At 40.8% G+C, this 15,102-nt stretch overlaps 1 protein-coding gene across 2 annotated transcripts in view; it reads right to left on the reverse strand.

Annotated features, from left to right (window-relative positions):
* Positions 1-1,787: 1,787 nt before the first annotated feature.
* ubash3bb (ubiquitin associated and SH3 domain containing Bb) overlaps positions 1,788-15,102 on the reverse strand; it is a 40,412-nt gene continuing 27,097 nt past the window's right edge. Inside the window, exons 2-14 of one of the 2 annotated variants that reach the window (XM_031283533.2) lie at positions 10,471-10,524; positions 9,655-9,841; positions 8,996-9,194; positions 8,196-8,365; positions 7,856-8,064; positions 6,997-7,141; positions 6,505-6,628; positions 6,283-6,402; positions 6,079-6,171; positions 5,795-5,939; positions 4,004-4,110; positions 3,750-3,859; positions 1,788-2,125 (exon numbers count right to left, since the gene is read on the reverse strand). In XM_031283533.2, the coding sequence (XP_031139393.1) occupies positions 1,988-2,125; positions 3,750-3,859; positions 4,004-4,110; positions 5,795-5,939; positions 6,079-6,171; positions 6,283-6,402; positions 6,505-6,628; positions 6,997-7,141; positions 7,856-8,064; positions 8,196-8,365; positions 8,996-9,194; positions 9,655-9,841; positions 10,471-10,524 (1,801 nt within the window). In that variant the 3' untranslated portion in view covers positions 1,788-1,987. Of the gene's footprint in view, positions 2,126-3,749; positions 3,860-4,003; positions 4,111-5,794; positions 5,940-6,078; positions 6,172-6,282; positions 6,403-6,504; positions 6,632-6,996; positions 7,142-7,855; positions 8,065-8,195; positions 8,366-8,995; positions 9,195-9,654; positions 9,842-10,470; positions 10,525-15,102 lie in introns of both variants that reach the window. The other variant, XM_031283532.2, reaches the window with a different exon arrangement.

A 15,102-nucleotide genomic window follows, 5' to 3' on the forward strand; every position in this document is an offset into this window, starting at 1 on the left:
ACTCTATTAGATTCTTCATATAACTGGGGCTAATAAAACTGCCATGATCTTTCCCAAATCAAAAATGGTTGACGGTATCCTCTGTAAAAAGGACATGCTTACACAGCAGCATGTTATCAGGCTTAGATGTTGAATGCTAAGATTTAGCATGTGATATATATTGTAACTAAGCTTAGAGTACAGCTGAGTCATACTAATGTTTGCATACAACCATGTTCATGTTTGCATGGTTCATGCTAATAACTCATGCTAAACCTAATACAAACACTTGTGTTAAAATGTTTACTTTGAACCAGTAATGCTCGTTTTAGCAATGTAAACGTTTTATTCTAACTTTAGCATGTTAAAATGTGTATTTGTGTGTTGCAATGTTAACATATTAAAACAATGACCTGCTGAGTGTGGTCGGACACAGCTTATGTTTAACATTAGCTAGCTACATTTAGGCAAGTAAACCAATTAGAGTTTAGAGTTATACAGTTCATATTTAGGGAACTAAAACTTTTTGGCAGACATTAGCTGACATTTTTCAGTGAACATTAACTTAACTGACGAGTTAAATATAAAACCTGAGTCATCCTAGCTGAAAATACAGATAGCTAAAATCTCAACTTCCGCGCTTTTGCTTTTTATGGCATTACTTCAGTGTCACTCTTCTACCAATAGTTCTGTCTCAGCAACCCTGAAACACATCCTGGTGGGTTGCAAGACCAGCCTTACTCAAGGCAGATACACCTGGCGCCACGACCAAGTGCTGAAGTGCCTGGCTGCTACACTGGAGAGTAAGAGGGTAATCGTCAACGCCATGCCCCTAGAAGCCCTGACAACAAACATCCTTCACCCAGGAAGGGGAGAAATGGTCGACCAACCGATCGCCTCCAGACTCATGCCCACTGAACGCAGTCCGGGACTGGGAAATGCGGGTGGACTTAAGTCAGAGGCTCACCTTCCCACCGGAAATTGCAGCGACCAACCTGCCCCCAGACCTGGTCCTTTGGTCTAAATCCTGTCAACGTGTCTATATAGTGGAGCTGACAGTCCCTTGGGAGGAAGCCATTGATGAGGCATTTGAAAGGAAAAGGTTGCGATATGCAAACTTGGCTGCCAAAGCAGAGGACCAGGGGCTGAAAGTGGGCTGCAGGGGCTTTGTAGCTAGTTCCAACACAAGGCTACTAAAGGAGGTTGGACAGGCTCAGCGGAAGACCATCAAAGACCTTGCAACTGTTGCCGAAAGAAGCAGTCACTGGGTGTGGCTGAAGCGGAAGGAGACTGTATGGGCTGCCAAATGACCTCATGGAGCCTCCAGTGCGACACACACCCAGGTCTGATCAGCATGCGGTGGGCCAGCCTCGGGTGAGGGTGTATTGTGATAAAACGCCGAAACACCCAATGAGGCCGGGGTGCACAACTGATGATGTGTCGTATTGGAGGCACCAGGCGGTCATCCCCCAATCCAATCCCACCCAAGAGGACATCTCCAACAACAGCGCTCGTGCTGAATTATCAAGGGTTTCTAACATCTAGTCCTAGTAAGCATACTGCTTTCTTAATGTTATACATTCCTGTTGGTAAGAAATAATTTTTCCTACTAGTCACACAAAAAGCACACTGTTATATGTTATAAAATGTACTAATTTCACAAACATTTCTGAGACTGAGATGACAATGTCTACACATAATCCAGCTGGATTTCAGTCAGTGAGAGCTCTCCCACACAGTGCAGCTAACACCCATAGTGCCCAAACTAACGTTTTAACGCAAAGACATTTGAGATTGGACAACACCAACCATTCACCGGCTGGGACTGGGCTCCTCATGTTCAGGCAGGAAGCTTCTTCAGACCGTCACTGCTAAGCCATCAGCTGTGTGTAAAGAGGCTGAAAAGAGAAAGGTTCCAGTATTTTGGGGGCACTGGTCTGAAACGTGTTACAGCAGTCAATGGTTGGGAGCACAGTATGAACAGGTTGGACGGAGATCAGATCAGATGTCATTCTTGCAGAAGTGTCTCCCGCCAGTCAAAGGAGTGGTTTGGCCCATGTGTGAGGGGGAGGATGGGAGGGTCCACTAACTGCCAAACCCCTGTGTCTCCCTGCTCCTCACACGAGCAGAAGCCCAGGTAGGGGATCTAAGGACCAAGCAGAGGAATTAATAATTAGTTTGAGAAGAAATTTAAGGAAATGACACAAAAACCAACGTAATATGATTGTCTTTCTGCCTCAGGCTCATATATTTGTGGCTCATTTGACATTTTGCATTCTGCAGCCATCTTGTGGCATGAACAATAACATTGTTTCATCACTCGAAAATTATGATAGAAGGTTTCAATATTGTCTAGGTTACCAGGAGTGGATTTGCTTTTTGTAAAGCTTATTTCTTATTTGGTGTACTTTTTTTCTATATATAATAATACAATTCCGTCAAGGTGGAAAGCCTCTGAAAGTTTAGATTAGACTATTCCTAAAATTACAGTAATAATGATTTACAGTAATAGTGGTACATAATCATATGGAATCCAATCAAAAATGTTGTATGGTAATATATTAAGGCCTCATCATCATAGTGTTGCTTAAGGACAATGATTGTACAAAATCTGTTTAAAAAAAAAGAAATTCAAAACATATTTCATACTACTTACATACAGTTTCGAGGTACTTGTACTTAAGTTATTAAGTACTAAGTATTTCAATTCCATGCTACTTTATATTTCTACTTTACTACATTTTAGAGGGAAATACTCCACCACTTTTATCTGGACGCTATAGTTACTTTGCTGATTAATATTTTACATTCTTTACAAAACTTCTAAAACATGATAAAAAAAAATAAAACCTCCCCCTTATCAAGTCATTTTAGTCCTATAGTCCGTTTTATTATCTTATAAAATTTGAGAAATATCTGCCAGTGTAGAAGGACTATTTCAATCTGTTTTCAATGCAAATCAACTTTTTATATACTAGTTACTTAATACTAGTGTTCCTTATTCTTTTCTGTTTCAGGATACAGACACTCATTTGTATAACTTCTTTAGAGGGAGTTTAGTCTGGTAGGAATCCACAAACACCACAAATATGACTGTATGTCACTAGTTGTGAGCATGCGAGAACAAGCATGGGACAAGGGATCAGTTGCCTCCTAGTTTATCAAGTCAGGTCAGAGTGGTCGAACTAAACAAGCTGGAGTTTGAAACTAATTGTAATTTGTGCTTTCAGTCACAGAAGAAGACATGTCTTAAATAGAGCAGATTTTTAGTGGTATAAACCATGGCTAGTAATATAACTTTTATGGTGTCGCACGTGTACGCATTCATCAATTCAGATTGGTTATTTATTTCCTACAATGTGGGAATGCAACATTATCTTTTGTGTCCTTTAGCTGACAAATAAAATGACATTCTTGAGTATCCAAACATGCTTCTGATGTCTTTTGGTGCTAAAGATTTACTAAAAGCACCTTCCATTTGGAGATTCAGTCTACTGCTCAGGTAAATAAAACAAATACTTTTTGAACATTTTAACAACTTGGTTTAAGTTAATTTTTTCTTTTTCTTTTTTTCATTTATACACATGGATTTCTTTCATCTCTGCAGTTTAAGGTGTGTACTGGTGTATTTGCACATCTAGCCACAATGGCCACAGGGAGAGGAACTAAATAAACCAGATGAAAGTAGTGATGGATGGATAGGAAAGTGGGATGTAGAAAAGTAAAAACAATCAGATACACTAGATAAAAGAAAGATATACATAACAGACCTTTCGGACTACTTGGATGAAGTCCTTGGCGCTCTGTGGGCCACGGCCCTGCAGCTGGCGTGTGCAAGCCTCTAAGGAAGAAGCGTGGGCAACAATCAGCACATTGTTTCCTACGGAGAGTTGGAACCCAGGCAGGATGCAACATCAGCAGTGGACAAACACATGAGCATGTAAAACAATGAAGTAAAAGTTCACCTCCACAGGCTCAACAAACTCTTCCAGATGCTCCAAAAGCTCTGCAGTGTATCTCTTACCAGTGTTTTTACAGTCTGACAGGATATCTTTGGTCACTTGGTAGCTCCGGCTCATGTAGTTTTCATAGGATTCAGACACAGTGAGCTTGCTGACTGGCATCAGAGGTCTATATGGAGGCAAACACCAAATATTAGAAAGCTAATGGCACATATAAAAAATTGTGTTGCAGTTGTTTTATACAACTATACAACTTGAGGCATTAGTTGGAAGTGCACTGTAGTTTGGGGGTGTTTGGGGTTGTTTTCAGTGAATGTATTCAGTGTACTGCAAAAAGCAAGCAAAGGATTTATAATGAAACAAGACTAGGTGGAAACATATATGGCTGGACTGTGTATGGTTAAAAGTGCTTAATTGTGGTAAAATTTTCACGTGAAGGTATGGATATTAAACGTTAATCTGCAATTTTCTGTAGTTATCCCAGTAATATTTGTTCTCACAGTGTACTGAAGTAGCACATCACATGACATGCTTAAGCTATGTTTGAGTGAAATAATTGGGGACTGCTTTAATTTAAATTCAACATTATAATCATGTTATTTTCAACAATTTGTTGTTATGGTTTACTCATCTAAAGTGTTATTGTGTAATTCATGTTACTTTGTTAAACACAACAGACCTAGGTTGTATCCCATGACATATGAACATGCCCACAGCCTTTAAATGTTGGGTCTTACGGAAAAACAGAGCAAGACAACTTTCCTTCACAGGAAGGACTTTGTTTTGCCTCCAGGGCCGAAGTTGATGCTTGTAGCATTTATTCACTGACAAACTGAAACCTACACTCACTACAACTTCACAACTTAACTGTTCATTTCTTCTCTGCTCCGATCGCCAACAACTGTCTGGTCATTACGCTACGTTTGTAACATATGCATCAAACTGTGTTAACACCATACAAATATAGGACTGAAACACTGCATGTTTGAAACACACATACAGGAAAATAGAAATTTATACAGAAAAAAAAGAGTGGCACCAAAAATGGTGATATTTTAGAGCTTGCCCTAAATTTCTCAAATGAGGCTTTTTGGGTCGAGGTTTGCAGGAAGGGTAACAAACACGTTAGAAACGTAGAAACAACGACCGCATTTGTATTGAGAAAGTGGATCAGATGATTATTCGCAGAGGCAAAGAAGTCCCCAACGGAAACACTGTCACATCGTTCCATTTGAAAAGAGCAACGCTCAATGGGGAAACTCCAACTGCACTGACCAATAGCGTCACTCACTTAGTGACAGACTTTCATGTTTATCGGGCTGGCCCCTGTTTTGCTGCAGTCCAACCAAAAAGCCCACAGTCAATGATCAGGGGCTTTTATAACCTAATTTCCCTTGTGGGTATCACGGTTAAATCTCCTGTCATATTAAGTACTCCATGTACATGCTTCTGTTGACAATACATGTAATTAAGATTCAGAGTTACAGAGCTTATAATAACCAGCTTCATGATACCTGTTATTATCCAGGATCACCCATGTTAGGTTCAGTTAAGCCAGGCAGCATTGCCTTTGTGACTGATTATGTGAATGCTACACATTTCCCAACAAATATATGCAACATAAAATATGAACTTAGAAACAATCGGTTTACATAACACACAACTCTTTAAGATGCTTGAGCCAAAAATGCCAGATAATACAATAAATTGGCATTTCTGGTACGCAAACATCTAGGTATCATTTTGTAAAAGTAGATGAGAAGTTTTGCAGATGACAAATACGTTTACATGATTAATAACTCACATTAAATTGTATTAATTGAAACAGGTGTGTTCTGCCTTGTAAGTATTACCTGTATGTTGTGTCCACACTGAAGTGGGCTGCAGCCAGGTCAGTGGGAGGTATCCATGCAGGCAGAGAGTTCCCAGAAACCCACTTGGTCCATTCAAAAAGCCCCGGTTCCACTCGTACCTTCAGCTTACCGTCCTGCTGCAGACCTGTTTACATAAACACAATTCATTGGAAAAACATGGGTTCTTTGTGGGACCCCCATTACATCCAAATCACACTAAATTTGATGAGTGAATGATGGAGCATCACCCAGCCATGATATTTTTTTGAGGAGACTCTTCTTACCTTTCAGGATGTTCTGTGCAGTCTGAACACAACGCAGAGAGGGAGAGCAGTACACAAAGTCTATCACTGTGTTACTCTCTAATAGGGCCTCACCTGACAAAGCAAATATTAAGCACACACATTTCATAAACAAAATGAAAGACTGTCCTTTAGTCCTCTGACACCAGATGTAGTGCATCATTTAGATCTATATTGGTGACGCACCCACTATTCGAGCCTGAGTGGATCCAAACACAGTGATGGGAGCGTCCATGTCGTAATCTCTCTGTCCTCCCCACAGCGGCAAACTGGGAGGCATGTTCAGATTGGAACGTACATATCTACCTGCAGAACAACAAAGCACACATTGTCAAATGTACGGTGGTTTCTTTAATGTGCAGTACTTTTACTTATTCCTACTGTCTACCTATACCTTCGAATTCTCACCTTTAGTGTCGGAGCAGAGGGAGAGCCAGTGTTTGCCAAAGACCACATCCATCCTCTCACCGTGCCGACAGACAAAAAGTGTCCGCTTGGGCTGCCTAGAGTGACTACCACTAATCCGCAGGACCTGCTGCAAATAAAAGGCATCAGTAAATTGCTTTGTGAAAATGTGTATACATTTTTTAAGATTCTTTTTTTTGTGGCATTTATTTTTACGGATGACAGTGTAGAGGCAGAGACTGGAGATAGGGAGAGAGAGAGAGAGAGAGAGCGAGAGAGAGAGAGAGAGAGAGAGAGAGAGAGAGAGAGAGAGAGAGAGAGAGAGAGAGAGAGAGAGAGAGAGAGGGGTATGACATGCAACAAAGGTCCCAAGGCTGGAATCGAACATGGGATGTTGTGGTAACTTGGCATGCACTGCTATCAAGGCACTCTGCAGATACAAAGCTACAATATCATGTGAATCTTGTTTACGTAAAAGTCATGAAACAAATGTACCTGCATTGGATGACAAATGAGACTGAGGGAGGGTGTGTCTCCAGGACTGGTGTTGTCAGGGCGTCGGCTGTCCAGCAGCGCATCAAACATCCCTCTCTCCTTGCTGGTTTTGTCACTGGGCCCACAGCTGAAGAATGAATGGGAGCTGTGGTGGACGAGCAGAACAGACATCCGGTATGTAGTACAAACTAGATAATTTCTTTCTTTCGGCAAATTATAAAAAACTGGTCCATGGAGTAGGTTGGCAACAGCTACAACAACTTTTTGATATATGGTATATTTGTTTATTTGGGGTTTGTTTTTGTTCAGAGCTTCTTTTTAGAGCCGATATTTGCTTATCGCAGATATATCGGTATTGCTGTATATGTCGGACGATAACAAGAAATTGCAGTACAGAAATTCCAAACTAGGTTTGAAGTAATTTAGAAACAGCATCTCCATTTAGTGATAAAAAAAAATTATGAAAATCAAGAGGGTTCATCCTCCAGGAGGGATGAATGTGCTCAAAATGATATTTCTTGTGTACAAGAGGACATTTTGATCTGATGGTTGCATTATGAAAGGTCAAGGGGTCACCATAGTTATTAGGAATCACCCTCTGGGACCCACTGTCCACAGTGCCTTGTATGATAACCAGGTCTACAAAGGTTTGGATACCTTTACATCCCCATCCCGAGCTCGGGAAATATTAGGCAACCGTTTTAAAGACATTAATAAACACCTACTTTATTCTCGTCCCGTGTCAAACAGGTGTTTTCTGTATATATATTTTTTATCATAATGTTGATAGTTTTTATCCGTTTATCTTGTTTGGTTAATTAAGACCACCTCTTGTGCCGGTGTGAGGTGCTCTGCTCACCCATGGAAGACCCAGGTGTCGGACTCGTCGGCCAGGCTGACATAGTTCTCAGGCAGCAGGCCAGACAGCCCAGAGGCCAGCGAGGTCCCGTACACCCAGCCCTCACTGGTACTGCTCTGATCCACTGGAGACATGAAGACAAAATCGCCAGGAACCAGCTCCAGCTCATCCTCATTCTGAGGCAAGTAGGGGTACATCACCCGCAGGGTCTGCAGAGGCAATTATTTACTGACTTATTGACATTTAGAACTAATAATCATGTGTCAATTTGTTGTGATGCTGTTGGTTAATAGATATCTGTGACCTAGAAGCATGCATTGTTAGTATGAATATTAGCCACCTCATGGTTTGCAAAACGAATGTCCCGGGAGAACAGGACTGCCAGCCAATCACAGCCTAGCTTGACTTCGATGCCCTTGGCCAGTTTCTCCAGTGATGGGAGGTGATTGGTGGGGAAGTTGTAGGCCAGAGTTACGTGGAGCTGCTTCTTATGAGGCTCCACATGGACCTCTGGAAATAAAAGATGAGACAGGCCTTTGTTTTACGTAGTATGTTACACCAACAATTTACCATAAGAAAATGCAAAATCAGCAGAATTTATTATACAAAAGTGAAAAACATTCAGATCAAGAAGTTGCAGTTGGGTAAAACTGCTCAAAGCATTAGAGATAAAAACTGCAGAGTGAAACCAACAACTGTCAACATTACCACATCAGATTTGGATGACACGCTCTAATCTTTCTCTTTACCAGAAGCAAAGATATGAGTATTAGCGCTAACACCACGGCTCCAATCTGATTTGGCACTTAGCTGCCTGAAATACTGTTTGGCAGTCAGTCTAATTTTCGCCTGTGTTTAAAAAAAATTACAGTTACTAATTGAGTGAGTGCTTTAATAACCCAACATGACCGCCATCCTGACCAATCATTCACTGCCACTGCTGGAAAAGACAGCTGGTCACCACTCATTAACTCATTAAATAACGATGAACTGATGCTGAATACAGTCATAGAGAAAGTTAGGATGGGGCAGATACAGTAAAAGGGAAGACATGCAGCCAAGATCCTAAACATGCTCTAAACCCAGGGCATTCTGGGTATATACTGTGTTCTCCTTTACTCTAGTGCTTGTGGTTCCTACCTGCCGTCCTGGCGGCCTCTGTGGCGAAGTCGGTCGCAAACTGCCTGAGGATGTCAGCTACCTGCTCCTCCACAAAAAGACCAATGAAGTTGGAGGAAGTGTAGAGCTCTAGAGGCAATGGGCTGGGAAATCGACCCCGCCACTGCTGGACGGAGGCCTGGAGGGCCTCGCAAAGAGCTTCTACTTGGTGGTCTGCACACTGTATGAAAGGAGGAGGGGTGACAATATGTAACATTGCTCGCCTTATCTTTCTGTTAAAGTAATGGCTCTTTGTCCTTCAGACAGAGCTGTCCATTACATAAAAGTTTGTTACAGATTCATTCAGACAAGACGGGACATTTAATAAGGTGTAAGATCTCTCTCTGTGCATGCTATGGTCTTTATGTTAATCTGATGGCATTTAATTCTGACTCCAGCTGGGTTCAAATTGTTGCAAAAACTCTTACTATGTCCCACTGAGTAAAACGATGTTGTCACTTTTACGTAAAAGTGACTCGGCTGCTTATTGAGATGCCAAATTGCCATCACATTAACGTAACAAGGCGCATGTGTGAAAGAGGCATTACACACAAGGATAAAAAGATAATCATGCAATCAGAATCCAACTGATATTTACGGTCTGAGGAATGAGCTCATAAAACTGTACAGCTCCAACTCACCATGAAGAACTGGCAGAGGGTGATGTGGGGGAAAATGTTGTGGGCTTTGTTTTTTCCACAGGTGACCCGGCTCTGTTGCCAGAAGTGTGAGAGCTGGTTCTGTAGTGGTCCGCTGGGTCGTAGGTACAGGACAAATTCCCTGGGCAGAGGGTCGTCCAGGAACGGATCATCCACATGGGAGAACAGCCTGGGGAGAAGGAAAAGTCCCATGTCTACTGTACTAAGAGGACAGTCTTTTCATAATGCCTTTATTTTTCATTTTATTTCTTTTTTATGACCAACGTTTTATTGTCATTTTCAATACAAACAGCACAAGAAGTAAACAAGAAATAAGAATGCCACATGTTGTATAACCACACATTTAAATAGAAAAAATACATGAATAAATAATAATTAAAACAATAATAATAATAAATCTTAATCCCAATAAAATGAAACATACATAATGTCACACTTGCCCTAGACATATAAGGGGAGATTTTTTTTATTGCCAGGAGCCTTCATGTGTTTCTTACATAGTGTTTAATTGGTGAATTTTTTGTAGTTTGGTGGTCACAAATATTTAGCGAATCTGGGATTGAATCTGTTGAGAGGAATTTCATGAAACTCTTAAATGTGTTCATGATTTAATTTGTTGCCATTGAGAGTGCATTTTTCAAAAGAGACCAGATCACAATAAAATGAGAGGGCTGCTCAAAAGAAATCAATAAATCAATTATCATAACGTATCTACGGTTTAAAACCCTTTGACAGCAGAGGGCAGTATAACACACATTTCCCCCTTGACTTGTACTGTATACACATTTGTTGTCTTACCAGTCACATGCTGCTTGCACACTCCGACCTCCTGTTGATACCAGAGCTTTCAGTCTGTAAAAGAGCAAAACAGAGAAAGAAAATAAAATCTAATCATGTCCTCAACAACACTAAGAATGTGAACGTTTACCCACATTTTAATCATCTATAGTCTGAAATGTGTGCAGTAACAGTGTAAGACTAGCCAGTGCAGTGCGGCATGGAGAAACCCAGAGAAGTGTCTGAATGAGTTAAGCAGCAGAGAGACTCATTGATCTTCTTTGTACAGTAGTTTGTATCCTCAGGACATATTTTTCTGGCAGCAGATGGCAAATAAAAGGAGAACTGTTTTGGGTCCACACCTATGTGGAAAATCTGTAAACAGTTAGAGATGCAAGTGACGGCTTAAAAGGAAAAGGAAATAATATAGAAAAGGGTTAAAGTTGTTGACAGAACAGAACTGCCACTGGGGACGCGTACAAACAGTATCACTGGGGGGGGACTGGTGAATTATTCAGCGTTTCCCTGCTGTGACTGGCTGAAGTGAATATCTAAACAGAAATTCAGCAACTGTCAACTCAGAGAGAAAACCCTTACAATGTCAAATGGAAATGCATTTTTTGGTGGAAGAAACAAACTACCTTTTCTGTCATCGCTAACAAATTACTGTTTTGTATGCACTTCAGTCAGTAAGTTCATTATTTCATTACATTTTAACTCAAGATTAACTTAAGATGTCTATCCAATATGAACAGGACATGAGGCTCCGTTCAAACAAGATAGGCTATAGATTTGTAAGAAGATTGTGTAAATGTATGTAGAATTCATTTTAAAGCTGCATTAATTGATTTTGGACGTTGGGGCAATGAAATGAGCTGAAAGCCTGTTATGAATTTTGAGCTCTCTCTTGCTTTCTCTATGCTTCACCGCATTGTTTTAATGTATGAAAAAAAAAAGCAAAATAACAAAACCGTATAGCCATGACTCCAGTAGGAAAGATGTCCGCTCTCGTTAGCAACAATAATGCAAATGCACCTTGGGGAACGAAAAAGGAGAGTCAGAGAACATGAACAAAAAATAGTTTGTGCGATGAACAAGTCTACTCCCCCATTTTAATCCAAAAGGTCAGAGTGGGTCAATGAGTAATTGTACAGTTATGTTACACCACGATCTGAGAAAGACAAAACATGACAAAACATGAGCAATGTTGCCAGATTACTGGCAGGACAATATGGATCATAAGTCAGAGGAAGCATCAGTTCCTCGTAAGCTCCCTCAACGCAGTGGGGAGGGTGATACATAGCATGTGTAGGAAGACATTTACATAGATTCCTTTCACAACAATGACTCCTGCATGACTAACGAAGGACTCCCAGTTACTTGTAAAGAGGTATTCATGTTCATTCATGTGTTATGTCTTCAGTGAAGAACCACCTCACAGTGCTATCTTTGCTATCTGCTTTCTCTGGCTGAACAGCTGAACAGCTGAACAACTGACTGACTCAGTCACAGAAAGCCAAATTCAGCATTTTTTTTATTTAACTTTTATTTATTCAGGGAAGGTTCACTGAGAGGCAGCCTCTCTTTTGCAGGAACACCCTGATCACACTCACACAGTTATACATTCATACCTGGAAGCTGCCCAGTGCAACCACAGTCTGATCTGCTGGCCACTGATCAGCTCCACTGGAGCGGTTGGAGGTTAAGGGAACCACAGTGGTCCCCAGCCAGATTTTTTATCCTGTTGGTCTGGGGATTGAACCGACGACCTCCCGGTCACAAGCTCTCTTCTCTAACCTTTAGGCCACCACTGCCTTATTATTTTTACTATTTTTCACAACCCCTCAAAAGAGAGCAGTGTGACTGCTGAACTAATTGGCTTCAAGCAGCTTTCTGATGTGAATAAAGATATGTAAGTCCTGATTTTACAAAACAATCGAGATTGCAGCTCGTGATGACATTTTGCACATTGTACGTGTTTTAATTTGCTGGGATGCGTAATGCATTACCAGAGATTTAAGAAGTGTAGAGGACAGCAATTTATCTGTTCATGTCTCCGTCCTTCCCTCAGCAACACCTGGAGGCTTAGCTGATAAGCAGGAGAAGGAAAGGCAGATCAGATTATTCATATTAGAGCTGCAGAATCTAATTAGCTGCCACTCAGAAGATAAGAGCGTGTACATGCTAATGTGGTTTTAATCTCTCGGGAACGAGCAGCTTCCTCAGCACGGCATGAGATGTTGTTCCTGTGGGATGTGGGACTGCTACAGAGAGGTTTGTGTGTGTGTGTGTGTGTGTGTGTGTGTGTGTGTGTGTGTGTGTGTGTGTGTGAGTGTATGTGTGTGCATTAATGACTGCACGCTGACAACGTTATCAGGATTTGATTATTACAGGTCTTTGAAGATGGCTGCAAATATGCTTGGACTGAAAACCAATAATGTTCTTATAATTAAATAGTGTGTGCCAATAATCTGTATTAATAATGTTGACCACAGACAGGTTGAAACAAAATTGAGACAGAAAATAAACTCAAACATGCAGTGTTTTCACCAGATTGAATCAGGCAAGGCTGAAAAATAGAACTACACTGTCACACTGTCACACATAGCGACATGAGTGTCGCTATGTACTACTTAGTACCAATAGAAACATTACTTTAAAGTTATTCCAATATTGAAAAACAAAAAACAATGAATCATATAACTGTGTAATGTGTAATGTGAAACGGCCTGCTTGCAGTCCACAGCAAATGATCACCCAACTCTGAGTCTGTTAAGCTTTCTAGCCTCTTTTACTATAGCTAAATTTTTAGCAAATGTACTACAATTGAGTCTCACTGCTCACAACAATCTTATTTCCAGCTGCAGGCAGTTGTTTACAAAAGTCACTGTACGCAACCTGCTCAGCACCAAACAGCAGACAAGGTTAGCAACTAGCTAAGAAAGTCAAACATCTAGCTGCCACAGAGCCAGATGTTTCCCTCAGAAGTTGGGGTAGATATTAAAAGGAGAGTGAATACTGATTGTTAGGTTATCAGAAACACGACTCCAAATGAATGCTAATGTTGCTCTGTCTGCTGAATGTGTAGATAAAAAACAATAGTAAAATAGGTGAAATAGCAACTCACACAAGTTGATAATAGGGCAGAGGTGTGTTTTTTCAGCTTGTATTAGTGCTCTTCTGCCACAGTATAAAAAGAAAACAACTATTAATGCTGCTTTACAGGACCAACCAGTACATTTGAACCAACTTTACCTATACTTATACTGTACCAATTGGTTGTTTTTTTTTTTCAAATACATAATTTTAGTTTAAATTATAATTTAGAATATAGACCTGTTTAGCTACAGTCTTGACAAACATTGCTGATGTGAGCAAACCTTAAACATCATCAACAACAAACATTAGTAAGTCAGAATTTGTTGTCTAGGGTTAATCATTATAATAAAAGACAAGCCAATCAGTGGGGGACATAACAGGTTTGTGTTTTGAATCTTAATACTGTGGCTAAGCTTTGGTTCACAGCTGGATCACAGATCGCAATTTAAAAAACAACATTTTAACAGGTTGTTATATTTATACATTGTGTGTTGAAAAGGGACATAAAAGTATGCCGCCCCAAAGAAGACCTGATGATGTTGATATACAGTATATGTGTTTGCAAATGTGGGTCTTTCATTTGAGTTTTGATATTTATGGCTTAAAGGGGCACTATGCAGTTTTGGCCATTTCTTCGCTGTTTTCTTGCTTTTTGCTTGCAGGTTTCTCTATAGAGCTCCCCCTACAGCTTCAGAATAGATATTTGGCAGCTCCTATGTTTACTTGTGTCTGACTCCCATAGATGTATTAAGAGAACAGCTGACTTCTCGCTCGGTCAGTCTGCCGTTTCCTCTTTCTCTGTTCCTCCGACAATGCTTTGCTAGCTATCTGTTTCTTTTTTGCCGGCTCAGCCATGACGATAGTGTGAAAAACCGCTACCATGCTAGCCGGTTCCTGAATGGGCGTATGTGTGCAGTGCCGTGAAGCAATTCGTTGCATCGCGAGACCTGATATCACGCAATACTTCCTGATGCTTTAGCCGCCGGCGAGCCGGCCAAAAGTTGCCATGGTGGTTTTTCCGCTCATAGGTGCTAGGGGGGAGCGAGACGACCTCCATTCAACTCGAAAAATTAAGCTAAAAAAAACTGCATAGTTCCCCTTTAAGTTGATGGTCGTGAATATCTTGTGGATTGGGGCGTTTTGCCTGGAGTTAAGTTTATTCTTCTCAGGTTGGAACTGCCTACAATCTTCATGGGACACAACAACCTTTCACCGAAACCCTTTTAGAGTGAATCACCTAGCAGGAAGGATAAGGTGGGTTTTTCCAAACATGACTCCAATAAATCCATTACACATGTATCACATCATCAGCAGAGAGCAACGCAGATTTTATTTTTTTTTTTTTTTTTTTTTTAAACCATACTTGTTTCGGAAGGCCAAAGTAAAACTGGTCTGTATGCACAAGATACACATGACATATCTACCAGGGGGGAAAAAACACACAATTTTTTTATTGCAACTTCACCACAGTGCTCAGCAGCTGTGACCACAGCGAGGCAGGCAGAGACATCAGAGTCAGCTCACTGGTGTGCTAGCGGCTGCTTGGGTTTTTGA

Source organism: Sander lucioperca, chromosome 5 (assembly GCF_008315115.2).
Source record: "Sander lucioperca isolate FBNREF2018 chromosome 5, SLUC_FBN_1.2, whole genome shotgun sequence".
In the NCBI taxonomy this organism is placed as follows: Eukaryota; Metazoa; Chordata; class Actinopteri; order Perciformes; family Percidae; genus Sander; species Sander lucioperca.